Source organism: Pinus tabuliformis, chromosome 8, assembly GCF_031772625.1.
Source record: "Pinus tabuliformis cultivar Carrire ecotype Pingquan chromosome 8, CPIR1, whole genome shotgun sequence".
Classification (NCBI taxonomy): domain Eukaryota; kingdom Viridiplantae; phylum Streptophyta; class Pinopsida; order Pinales; family Pinaceae; genus Pinus; species Pinus tabuliformis.
Genome location: NC_142294.1, coordinates 872,954,129 through 872,968,324, shown reverse-complemented (window position 1 = coordinate 872,968,324; position 14,196 = coordinate 872,954,129). Strand labels below are relative to the sequence as shown.

Genomic DNA, 14,196 nt, shown 5'->3' with positions numbered 1-14,196 from the left:
TAGCATATAACCTTTTCTTCTTATACACATAAAGACTTATAATGGTGCAAGAATCACCTCAATCGGAGTTTGGATGCAAAAGTTATTTCACCCAGAAGTTAACCTTCCTATTTTGGCCACCATAATTTGAGAATATGCCACATCAACCCTCATTACTCAAGGAAAATGAGCTATCCATGTCATTATGATGAATAAAACTCTAGAAGAGTTCATATCATACATCTAGTTAAGAATTTGGGGAGTCAAAACTAACCAATAGTAGTCATTAGGTTGTGTTATAACCGAGCCCCTAAGTGAGAAAGGGGTTACATAGACAAGCAAAGTAGCCAAGAGGGATAGGGAGAGAGAACATAGAGATAATGGGTTCATTGTAATAGCTTATGGGCCACAACCCTTACTTCTTTGCACTCAACTATTTTCTATTCATAATTTTGGGTTCACCTTCCAGTTGGGTTTTCTCCCGAAAGGTTTTCTCAAGGTATATCTTGTGTCAAATGTAAAATTTGTGAGTTTTTATTTCATTGTTCTCTAATTTCTACACAACTATAATTTATATGCATGCACAATACACAATAATTTAGAGATCCATAAATAGAAATAGAAATAAATACTCAATGCAAATTTTGAATTTTTAAATATAATTTAACAAAGTTGTTGTGACAAATTGTCGAGCAAAATATCCACAACAATTTATGAATCATCTTATATAGAAAGCTTTGAAGGAGCGATTAAATGCATATGAATTCTTTGTTAACCATGTTTGATATGGTCCATTCATCCTTATCTTATAAAACTAATCAATTTTGACATTTTCTGCTCTTATCCATTTGCTCTACCAGCGCTAGCCAACTGGAGTGTTGCAACTTTCCCTAAAAAGCCAACAAGAGCATTGCAACTCTCTTCTAGCGTTCTGGGGGCACTAACACTAGTTTTGGTAAGGTTTCCATGGACTTTTCCCTACATTTCAACATCCATTTTGATGTCTTTCTCTAGTAGACCCAAGAGATTGTCACTTTGAGCTATGATAGACTAATAGACCTTATTAGTGGTGTTTTGATTTGTAACAAATGCCCCCCATTCTATGAGGTCAGAAGATAAGTTGATGATCAAAATACATTACAGTGATCTCAGTGAGGGACGCAGATGGAGGAAGCCAAGGACACAAGACTTGCAGAACGCTGCAAAGTCATAGTCATATACATATAATATACATCCCTAAGGTAAACACACCCATACTCAGCACTGAAAGAATAGAGCATGGATGCCCACACAACATACTACTGATTAATGTCATCAAGGACTAGTCATGATACAATGTAAACATTTGTCACAATAGATCTCTATAAGGTTGCAAATGCCAATGTGAGTACCCAAATGTGACTCTCAAAGTACATAATACATTCTCTAACACAACTTGGGGGAGGTAGTGTGCTTGAATAAAGTAACCCATGTCCCAAGGTATTTGACTCGCACTAATAGTATAACTTGAATACATGCGAATGAATGAGTTGATGTCAAGCATGCAAGGAGACCATATGATTATCAGGGGGATCGAAGAATCCCATTAACATATGTGAAGAAGACCACCAATGATGAAAAGGGTTCCCAAGGTACCTAGCATAATCTATCGAGTGTGAATAAACTAATTGAGGTGGAGCACTCATAAAATCAGTCAACATAGATCAATGAGAAAACCCTATTATTAATTGCGAGGAAGTCTGCCACTAAGGACTGCAGGGACCATGGTACTAGACTATCTCTAGATCTACATCCCAAATAAATGCAAGTGTCGATGGGAAGAGATCCATCAAAGGAGGGTCCTAATGTATCCTCCATCATTCAACACAAAACTAACGTCAAGATGAGGTTATTGATGATAGAAAAGGAAGAAATTATGCACAATTGATACAGGGGTGGCCGACACAAAAGGTAGAACAAAACCATGGCTAGTTGACTCTAACTAAGACTTGCCTTGAACAAATAACCCTATTTGATGACACAAATGTGAATTTGGCACATTGGACTAAAGAATGCCATACAAACACAAGGGCGACACAAAAGGCATCATGACAACCCAAGGAGTAGAAGGTAACCACTCGGCTGAGGTATTGACTCAATCACAAAGTGACTCAAATCATGTTGATGATATGGCTCTAATGTCACGCAAAGACCAATTGGAAGAGGATGACTAACACAACCCAAGGAGTAGAAGGTAACCACTCGAGTGAGGTATTGACTCAATCACAAAGTGACTCGAATCACGATGATGATATGGCTCTAATGTCACGCAAAAACCAATTGGAAGAGGATGACTAAAACAAGTACCATGTTCAAAGGCAACTAACCATTGCTATGATCAAATTAAGAACAAGACTCTTCCCCCTTTTTCCTTTTTTGTATAAATAATCCCTTTCATTGTTTAAGGAGCACAAAAGAGAAGACAAGTGAGTGTGATAATGTCATTTTCATTCCGTTTTAACAATCCTAGAAAATAGTTAAGAATATTACTCAAATCGATGTCTTTTTTGTAAGTTTTATAGTGAGGCCGAAAAATAGAGTCATGTCTTTCTCTAAATTTAACAAGCACGAGAAGAGAGAGTTTATTATGAAAGAACGAAAAGAACTTGGCATTTTCAATTAATTTAATGAGCGTGAAAAGATTGAAAGAAATATTGCGATTTTAATTGTTTAACAAGCATGAAAAGAATACCGAAAAAAGCTCACATTCCAAAGAGATGAGTGGTAAAATGACATGCATCTAGTTCTAAGGTTAACGACCTTGACCTAAGCAAAGCAAGAAGTCCCGGCAGAGTATCAGGCAATGGAAATCCACTTAATGCAGTGGCCTCTCTGAAAGGGTAAGATGGGTTACAAGGTGGAGGCAAGAGTAATGCAAAGGCAAGAGGTCAACATGGATCATATCGTGCACTCTTTACTCGCTCGGCCAATATCAGAGTTTTCAAACAACATATCTCAGCGGCATCGGCATTCTGATTAATTCATTTAAAAGGAATTTACACAAGCTTCTATATACAAAAAAATGAGTAGGCAATTTTAATGTTATGCGTCATAGAAGCAAATTGTTCAAGCTTCTATATAGAAAAAGCGAGTGGAGAATACTCTGCCGCAAGGATTAAATAGTGTGTACATCGACAGCTTCACTCAAATGAGATTTGTATGGAAATTTAAAAGGGCAATCAGGAACAGTTTGCCAACAGACCAAAGGTTTCGATAGAGGCGTGTACAGATTTGTCAACCAAAACAATTAGATTATAATTATAAAACAAAAATGGTGAGGGTGCTTCGCTTGGAAAAGCCCCATGCGTCATGCCAAGAGAATCTACATACTCTAATTACATTTCTGCTTGAAACAGAGAGAGACATGAAATTGAGAGCCTGCCTCGAGTGAACAGGGAAAAAATTATTTTTCCTGCGCTTCAATTTTGTTCACGACAGGAATTTCCTGAACAGTGACAGACAATGAATCTAAAGGGCCTGCTGCACTATTTTCGGCAATAGTGTTTGTACTTACATCATTTTTCTCTGGTTGAACCAAAAATTTGCATTCCACAGTAGAGTTTGGCTCTGCATCATTCTCTGACTGTTTCAAATGTTCAGTTTGAATGGGACACTTTCTTGAACAATTCACCGCTGCTTCTGCAACATGAACACTTCCTTTTACAATAAGATTTGTACTTTGATTTGTACTTGGACCAGAATCTAGAAGACCTTCATCATTTGTACTTGAATCATTCTCTAGCTGAATTAAAGTTCTGCTCTCAACAGGGCACTTCTCCGCTGCTTCTGCAGCATCAATACTTGCATTAGCAGTAGAATTTGTACATGGATCCTTCTCTGGCCCAGTCGAAATCTTGCTTTCAACGTGGCACTTTTCAACTGATTCTGGAACAACAGGAAGAACATGCCCAGTCGAAATCTTGCTTTCGACGTGGCAAGATTGACATGGACCAGAATCTAGAAGACCTTCAACATTTGTTCTTGAATCATTCTCTAGCTGAATTAAAGTTCTGCTCTCAACAGGGCACTTCTCCGCTGCTTCTGCAACATCAACACTTGCATTTACAGTAGAATTTGTACATGGATCCTTCTCTAGCCCAGTCGAAGTCTTGCTTTCAACGTGGCACTTTTCAACTGATTCTGGAACAAGAACAGGAAGAACATGCCCTGTCGAAATCTTGCTTTCAACGTGGCACTTTTCAACTGATTCTGGGACGAGAACAGGAAGAACATGCCCAGTCGAAATCTTGCTTTCAACATGGCACTTTTCAACTGATTCTGGAACAAGAAAAGGAAGAACATTTGATTGATCCACCATATGATTATTGAAGTCTGGCCGAATTAGTTTTCTTCTTTTCTGCCTATGTGAATTAGGTTCCTCGTCATTAGACTTAGTATGGCTCTCATCCTGCAGGTTTGACTCTTTTATACCTTTGCAAGTTTCACTCCTCCGCTTAAAGTTTATTTTCATTCCATCATCAACAATCTCTTCATCTGTAACCTCATTATCCAGACTATCATGGACAGACTTACTTTGGGTTTCACCCTGTATATTCAACTCTTTCCTAGCACTGCTCACTTTACTCCTTTGCTTATAGTTTATTGGAATGCCACCATTAACAATTTGTCGATCTCTTACCCCAATATCCATCCTCCTGTCATGTGCTTCTCCCAATATGTCGTTCTTTTTCCCCAAAGACCTCAAAAGCTTCTGTGGATATTGTTGAACATCTGATTTTGCAGCACGACTGTGTTTCAACAGATCTTCATGGCCTCTGTCATTGGACACATCTTTCTGTGGGACTCTCCTTAAACGGGTAAAAACACTTCCCTTTTTGGTACTACTATTATCAGTCCGTAAAGAAGACATTGCAGCAGTGGAAGGCTTAGGCCGTAAAACAGGATCTTCGGGCTGTTCCATAACTTGTGAAGGTGCATCCTCCAGAAAAATACCCATGTGTGAAAACAGACTTCCATTATTGTGATTAACAGGTGACTTGTTTAAAGGAGCTTGGCTCAGTTCTTGTTGTTCAAACCACAGCCTCTCATCGATGGGATGAGAGTGGATCCCAGGCATAGAGTTTAAGGACAATGGAACATGTGGCCCTCCAATCTCATTGGAGTGAATTCTGTCATAGTGTCTATAGTTAGAAGGAATGTAAAAATCTATACCGTTAGTGTTAGCGATTTCATCACTCGTTTTAATACCATTAGTGAAAGCATTTCCTGAAACTAAATTATTTTCCTCACTATTTGGGTACCCTCTCATGTAGGATGGTTGAAATGCAGACTTTGTCATATCTACGCTACTAGAAACATTAGGCTGCTGCACAGAATACATTGCAAGTCCTTGTTCAAGACTACTAGAAAAAATAGGCTTCTGAACAGAATGCAATGCATGTATTTGCTCAGCACTACTAAAAACATTAGGCTGTTGGGAAGAATGCAAAGCAACTCTTTGCTCACAACTACCAGAAAGATTACACTGCTCACGCTGTTGAGCACAATGCAATGCAAATCTTTGCTCACAATTACTAGAGACATTACGCTCTTGAGCAGATTGCATCGCATGTCTTTGTTCAAAACTAGTAGAAAAATTAGGTTGTTCTGAGGAATACAATAATAGTCTTTGTTGGGAATCTATACTGTCACGCATCCCCTGCCCAACGCAACGATCTTCTGGATATAGCATTTCATCCTCTTCATTTGTAGAATCGGATTTCATTGCAGAGATGTTGCTTCTAACTTCTTGCAGGAACAAAGTTGCCTTGTGTTGACGATCCAATTTCTCACGCAGATCCTCATTGCTACCAAAACGGTCAGGAGCTTCCAAATCCTGCGATTCAATCCTCCGTGATGAAAATAGCCGAATGAGTTCTAACACCTGCCTCAAGATCAGTGGAAAAAAGTTATAAATTGACCATTACGTTCAGAGCCAGAATAAATATAATAAACATATTTTATCTGATGACTATCATAAAACACACACTATTGAGTTTAAAATGCGGTGTATCAAGAAGGATGAAGACGTCCACCTGCTCCTGTGACAAATAAAAATTGAACTTCTTTGGAGTGAAATAATTTTTATAAATCGCATTCTTGAAATCCTCTTCTGAAAGAGGATTACATTCCCAAACAGTTTTAATCCGAACCTGGAGGAAGCCAAAATTATTAAGTCAGCAGCAACTCTTATACAGCCCCTGCAAAATACCATCCTAATGACCAGCACAACTTAAGCAACAAGACAGCTAGACCTAAGAACAGACTTGATGAAATGCCGATAGCAAACCTGTGCTGGAAATGAACCACCAGATGTTTTAAATGCATCGCGTTCAATATTAAGGGCTCCACAGGAAGTTGCCTCAAACACCCCATATAATTGTCTCCGCTCATATTCAAATAAGAACAATTTCATACCCGGTTTAACCAGCTTCACGACAGAAGCCTGAGAAATTGGCAGGCCAAAGAGCTGTCGGTTGAAACACTCTTTTTTCGTTTGTCGGTTAGACATGAAAATCATACCCTCAAAGCTTTCATCACCCTCTTTAGTAACACAGTTGTGATCATAATTCTCAAGAAATGCAGGAATATAGCCTTCATTTACGGTATTCCCAAAGACCCGATCGTCAAACTCATTTCTCGACATGCCTAATTCCTCAGCTTCCATTTCATCAACAAATATGGACTTACGATTATAGCCACCCACCATTTTAGGGTACATCATATCAGCCACCTATATTAAGCAGAGCACACAAAATTTAACCTTCTGCAAAACGTAATTAAAAGAGCAGTAGGAATTTATTCCAACGCAGACTGGGATTTTTAACAGCAAGCAAAAGAAAAATCGCTCAATGCAGACCCTAGTGTATGCATAGTCAAAATATAAATCTAAAAATTTTAAGTAAACCATACAATAAAGCTCAGATTTAAATCATATCAAAATGGCTACGTACCTGGAACTCACTCTGCATTGTTGCCTCTCAGAACTGCAGGACAGAATTTATAATGAATGAGCAAAAAATCACTGTAAAAATTTCCTCAACCGCGTTGCCAAATGCCGTTGGAAAAGACTAAGCCAATGACGTCCCAAAACATAAATTACTGTTTAAGAAAAAGCTTTATCGCCAAAAAAGGGCTCAAGATATCAGACCGTAAAAGAAGACTCCAGGTCTCCGAACAAATTATTGCAAATAACAAAATATCAATATCAAACCCTGATTCGCATTTAACAAAAACAAAATTGGGTTCGTTAAGTAGGGAAAGTAACGCCCTGGGAGCCCTTAAAACGAAGGAAAACCCCAAATCGCCTTATTGAACCTCTGAATTGAGAAGAAAAAGGAATCAACACCTCAAATTATGCAAATTTCAGTCAGGAACAGCACAGCTAGGGTTTGAACAATGATACAGATACCCTTGAAGATAATGAAATTAGGGAAACCTACCGCGAATTCTGCTTCTTCGAATATTCGCCGTAGAGGGCTGCTTCTTGGCAGATCTAGATCTATTCCAATCGCGATAGAGACTGCGTCAATTCAATTTTCACCCCCGGCTCTTTCCATAAGTTACAGGAAAAATGAAATTCAACCGCAGTTGTTCATGAGTCGCACAATCTGCTGATTTAAGAAGGGAGTGGCGTAGTGGAAAGGGGTCCAAATAACGAGACAGTAACCTTACACGAAATCACTTGGATCGTTCCTCCACACGCTAACCTAACCTACTCGTCTACGAACGATTTTTTAATGGTATTTTGAGATCTGGAGTGGAGCGTATTTAATATACATCACATCGGATTGAACATTTCACCAATAATGGGTAAATATTGGTCGGTCCTCTAATTTGACGGTTCTCATCATGTGTGAGCATGGCATGTTATTAATGTCTTATGCATGACTTTTTCTTTTTCTCTAATTTAACCCTTTCTCTAATTTAACTGTCATCGCTCTTTCTTTCTTTTTTAATTTAACTCTGATGAAAGTTGAACCTTTCCCGGTCCTACGAAGGGTTCACATTCGTCCTACAACGATAACTTAGCGCCATCTTCCCTTCCAAAAAAATATCTTTTTTATTTACTTGTTATTTATGAGTTGTAAATTACCAACAAATTTATTTAAAAACTAAAAAACAATTTTAACAATTTATCTATATTTCCATTTTCAGCAATCTTCCCTTCAAAAAAAACCGTTTAATTTACTTGTTATCTATGGTCCCAAAAAAATTACTTAAAAAATAAAATAAAAATATTTAACAATTTATCTATATTTCCATTTTAAAAGTTTAATGATTATTATATTTTTTTCATCATAAGAAGATGGATATGCATCATGATCCAGATTTAAAGTTGAGCATTTACTATTTGATTTTCGCATTTAAATATTCAAAGTATTTTAGTATTTATTTATTTTTATTTAAATTATATTACAGCTATATAAATATTTATTTTATTATTTATTTATTTTTATTTAAATTATAATACAGTTATATAAATATTTATTTTATCATATATGTTATATTATCAAGATTTTAAAAATTTCAAAAAAAATATAATTTTATTTTAAATTTATTATTAATTTTCAATGGGGCCAAATTTTTTTAACCATATTTTTTTTCACTTGCATGTTTGATGATGTAGTATGTAGTATGGTTTTAGACTATTGCACAGATGTTGATATTTATTCTTTTGTGATTTTGAAAATTTTGTTGTCGTTTAAATTTTGGTATGGATAGTGAATGAACAGATCTGGTTTCCCACTAGGTAGGTTGAGACCACCTACAAATAATGGGCTGATCAATGTAATATTTTTCCGATCAAAAGCACCACCAAGGTATGGATATTCAATAAACAAATCTGGTTTCCCATTGGGTAGGTTAAGGTTTCCCACTAGTTAAGACCACCTGCAAACACTGGGTTAATCAATGTAATATTTTTTCGATCAAAAACACCACCAATCAACGTACAAAAAATATATATTATTATTATTTTATTAATTATAAAATGAATTAATACATAACTTAAACATATATATATCAAAATTTAAAGTTGAGTATTTATTACTTGATTTTGGCATCTAGATGTTTAAATCATTTCTACTGTTATTGACTTTTATTTAAATTATAAGGCAGCTTTATAAATTAAATGATCCATAGACATCAAATTATGATAAGCATCGAAACAATTAGTGTAGAAAATCTGATATAGGTTAACCCGATAATGCAATATAAATCAAAGCAGAATATTATAACCTACTTCTACTATCAATTTGCGGAAGCTTAAAGATCGAGCTAAACAATATAACCAGAAGAAGAAGAATCAATGACAGAATACACACGAAAATACTTTGGGGAAAGCCTCACCTAAAAACCCCACACTATTGTATTATCATACATGGTGGAAATACATAGGAATTATACAAAGTCTTAGCTCTCATAGCTAGCCAGCTCTCAGTACAATCCTCATAGATGCTCACAGGCAATCTTGGCTTCTCTCCAGCCTTCCTCTCTGCCCTCCAAGCTTCTATTTCCTTGCGTTGTTCCTTGTGGATGATTTACCTATTACCAAGTGGAACTCTCGTTCAAAACTGCGCAATCCTCAAGGATAAATCCTTGACTGCATGCATGATTTTTCTCCATGAGAAAACACATGCAACTGATAGTACATTGTCCTTAAACATTAATCTCAACTAGGTCTTTCTCAAAATAGACATGCATGAGTTTCTGATGAGGGAATATTTAGTTAACTGGAGTAGCACTAGTTGAGTGCATTAATGCATCAACTGACTGTTAACTCACTATTAGTTCCTCAAACAGTTTGGAACTAATTTAACTGGACTTAACTCAGTAAACTTAGTTAACTAATTACAACTCAAATATAACTCAATCTTATCTCCTTAATTTAAGGGATAACTCTTGCATGACTTCAAAAAGACTTTTAACTTGAATTTCTCCAACTAATTAATTTAAAATAAATTAATTAATTATTTCCAAGTAGTTGTTAAGACTAAATTCAGTTTTAATTCACAATTTAATTCAACGACAAATTAAATCGGAATATTCTTGTTGCCATATTTCAACAATCCCTCTCAATAAGAAAGGAATTATCTGCCACCCCGATCCTGTCTCTATGGAACTCGAATTTACACTTTGACAATGTCTTTGTCAAAATGTCAGCATCTTGCTCCTCTGTCGAAATACACTACAGCAACATGATCCTTCTCGCTACGCAGTCTCTGAGATGATGATACTGGATGTCGATGTGCTTGGACATATCATGAAACACTGGATTCTCAGAGAGTTTGATACAACTCTAATTATCACAATAGATCATAGTTGGATCCATCATTTGATCAAACAAACCAACTATGATTTTCCGCATCCAGATGGCCTCACATGCTGCCTGACTTGCATCCATGTATTATGCCTCTGCTGAGCTGAGTGCAACCGACCTCTGTTTTCTGTTGTACTAAGAAACTGTCGTTGACCCAAGGTTGAAAATCCCTCCTGATGTGCTCTTCCGATCTGATGGACTCCCTGCCCAATCTACATCAGTGAAGCCCTGTAGCTTCACTCCCTTTATCCGTATGTACCATAATCCATACTGAGATGTGCCTCTGAGGTATCTCAATACATGCTTTGTCACCTTCCAAAACATCTTGGTAGGCTGAACCATCGCTTGACTCAGCTGGTTCACCGCATAGCACAAATCTGGTCGTGTGTTCACTAAGTACATCAGTGAACCCACAAGCTGCCTATACACAGTAGCCTCTACCACTTCCCTTAAAGTAGCAACCTCCTTCCTCTAGTTACCTGCTAGAGGAGTCGACATGGGCTTGCACTTCTCCATGTGGAATCTCTTGAGTATCTCGTTGGCATACTTGCCCTGAGACACAAACAATTCCCCATCCTTCTGTCACACTTCCATGCCAAGGAAGTAATGCATGAGACCCATTTCTTTCATCTTGAATTCTCTTGCAAGGTCCTCCTTGCAAGACACGATCAACTAATCATCACCAGACAATATGAGATCATCAACATAAAGTACGATGATCAACAGCTTACGTTTCACCACGATATGGTACAGGTTCGCATATGCTTCACTCTTTGTGAAACCCAACCTGGTGAAGTAGTTGTCTATCCTGGTGTACCAAGCACGAGGTGCTTGCTTCAGCCAGTACAACGCTCTCTCAAAACCTTTTGGTTGCACTATGTACACCTATTCCTCAATCTGGCCATTGAGGAATGTAGTCTTCACATCCATCTGATGGATCTTCCAACCCATTTGTGCTAATAGTGCCAACATAGATCTGATAGATGAGTACCTTGCGACAGGAGCAAAAGTCTCATCATAGTCAATCCCCTTGACCTGTGGAAAGCCACAGGCAACAAATTTTGTCTTATGCTTCTCCACACTACCATCAGCAGCTTGCTTTACCTTGTAAAGCCAACGGGAACTCACAACTGACTTGTTCTCCGGTCTCGGAACCACGTCCCAAACACTGTTACGAACTCTGGAGTCATATTCCTCCACCATAGCATCAACCCAAATCGATTTTTGCACTACTTCCTCAAAGGAAGATGGCTCGGTCTCAACACATTCCCCAGCAAGGGCCATGTATCCAATGTACCTCTCAGGTGATCTCCTCTGTCTGCGCTGAGAAGATGGTGCTCCCACATTCTCTCTCGCATCCTCCAACAATCTGTCAGCTTCTCTTGTGCGCTTTTGTCCATCTCTGGCAGACTCTGCTTGAGTGGATGTCTCCACTCCTAAAACCTCTGCATGTGGCTGCTTTGCATCAATCTGAGGCTCCTCCTCCTTAGGAACCAACAGTTCCTCCACAGCATGTAGTTGGAGCTCCCTCTAAAGGGAAACTTGCATGGCCTTCTGCTAATCAAACTTTAGATCTCTGCGAACCTCTGTCCTCCATTTGGTAGGCAAGTACACTTTATAGTTGTGAGGTGTATCAGTGTACCCCACAAATATCCCCAACTTTGCTATCAGCTCAAGCTTCTTCCATGCATCCTTTGTCACATGGCAATATACCAATGAGCCAAAGATCCTGAAGTAACCCACGTCTATTCTCTTATTGGAGAAAGCTTCCTCTGGTGTCTTCATCCCAAGTATGCGATGCAGGCTTCTATTATGCAAATAGACCGTTGTGTTGCATACCTCAGCCCACAAGTGAAGTGGTAGGCCTTGGTCATGCAGCATTGCCTGTGTTGCCCCTACAATAGTTATGTTCTTCCTCTCGGCCACCCCATTATGTTGTGGGTTATGAGGTATTGTCAACTCTCGTTTAATTCCTTCCGCTGCACAGAAGTCCTTAAACTCTTGAGAGACATATTCTCCACCGTTGTCGCTTCTCAAGGCCTTGATCTTCTTCCCTAACTCTTTCTCGACCAAAGCTTTGAACTCACAAAACTTTGTGAAAGTTTGGTCCTTCTTCTGCATGAAATAAATCCATCATTTACGAGAATAGTCATCAATGAAAATCACATAATACCTTTGCTTCTTTGTGGATTCCATCGAGAATGGTCCACATAAATTAGTATGAACTCGCTCTATGATAGCCTCTGCTCGACTATCTCGATCATGAAAGGAAGACTTGGTGTAATTTCCCAAGGTACAACCTTTGCATGTGTCAACTTGCTCAAGTTTACCTTTGGGAAGTCCTATAGATATCTGATGCATTATATTCAAAGCCCCATGATGCAAATGGCCCAACTGCCTGTGCCACAACTCGCCAATGTCTTGGCTTTGCACCAATTCTCTTCTCAGTATACTGTTCATAGCTCCGATACCATGTAGAAAATTTGATATAGGTTAATCCGATAATGCAATATAAATCAAAGCAGAATACTATAACCTACCTCTACTATCAATTTGCGGAAGCTTAAAGATCGAGCTGAATAATATAACCAGAAAAAGAAGAATCAATGGCACAATACACATGAAAATACTTTGGGGAAAGCCTTAGCTAAAAACCCCACACTATTGTATTATCATACATGGTGGAAATACATAGGAATTATACAAAGCCTTAACTTTCACAGCTAGCCATCTCTCAGTACAATCCTCACAGATGCTCACAGGCAATCTCAGATGCTCACAGGCAATCTTGGCTTCTCTCTAGCCTTCCTCTCTGCCCTCCAAGCTCCTATTTTCTTGCGTTGTTCCTTGTGGATGATTTTCTTATTACCAAGTGGAAAACTCTCCTTCAAAACTGTGTAATCCTCTAGGATAAATTCTTGACTGCATGCATGAGTTTTCTCCATGAGAAAACATGTGCAACTAATAGTACACTGTCCTTGAACATTAATCTCAACTGGGTCTTTCTTAGAATAGACATGCATGAGTTTCTAATGAGAGAATATTCAATTAACTGGAGTAGCACTAGTTGAATGCATTAATGCATCAACTGACTATTAACTCACTATTAGTTCCTCAAACAGTTTGGAACTAATTTAACTGGACTTAACTCAGTAAACTAAGTTAACTAATTACAACTCAAATATAACTCAATATGATCTCCTTAATTTAAGGGATAACTCTTGCATGACTTCAGGAAGACTTCTAACTTGAATTTCTCCAACTAATTAATTTAAAATAAATTAATTAATTATTTGCAAGTAGTTGTTAAGAATAAATTCGATTTTAATTCACAATTTAATTCAATGACAAATTAAATTGGAATATTCTTGTTGCCATATTTCAACAATTAGTTCATAATACATCTTATATATATATATATATATATATATATATAAACCATGTAACAAGTTACCATGGAAACTTTGAACTTTGTTACAATATTATGGGCAAATACTATGGCTTATCAATACCACATACTTATAAAACCATAACTCATTTCATATGGCATGTGTTTATATAACATTTTTTTAATTAATTAATTTAGTTAAAAGAGGAAAAAAATTCATAACTATTTTTAAGATAAATCTACTATTAAAAAATATTTTAGAATATTTTTTGGAGATTAAATCCCTACCATCCACCTATAATTATTGATAATCAAAATTAAATTAAATTATAGCACAATCTCAGTGCAGCCATGTAAATTAAATCATAGTGCAACCTTAGTGTAGCCATATAAATTAAAGTATAACATAGTCTTAGCTCAGACATATAAATTAAAGTATAGCACGGTCATATGAATTAAGTTATAGGGC

At 37.4% G+C, this 14,196-nt stretch overlaps 1 protein-coding gene across 4 annotated transcripts; it reads right to left on the bottom strand.

Annotated features, from left to right (window-relative positions):
- Nucleotides 1–3,248: 3,248 nt before the first annotated feature.
- LOC149238340 (uncharacterized) lies at nucleotides 3,249–7,766 on the bottom strand. 4 transcript variants are annotated; one of them, XM_089372993.1, is made up of 5 exons: nucleotides 7,461–7,766; nucleotides 6,972–7,134; nucleotides 6,308–6,751; nucleotides 6,054–6,170; nucleotides 3,249–5,902 (listed from the first exon to the last, which is right to left on the bottom strand). In XM_089372993.1, exons 2-5 carry the CDS (start codon nucleotides 6,987–6,989, stop codon nucleotides 3,422–3,424), a joined length of 3,060 nt encoding a protein of 1,019 aa, XP_089229119.1. In that variant the 5' UTR covers nucleotides 6,990–7,134; nucleotides 7,461–7,766; the 3' UTR covers nucleotides 3,249–3,421. The 4 variants fall into 4 exon arrangements, with proteins under 4 accessions (XP_089229119.1, XP_089229120.1, XP_089229117.1 ...); XM_089372994.1 differs by having other exon boundaries at nucleotides 6,972–7,088; XM_089372991.1 differs by having other exon boundaries at nucleotides 6,972–7,004.
- Nucleotides 7,767–14,196: the final 6,430 nt, after the last annotated feature.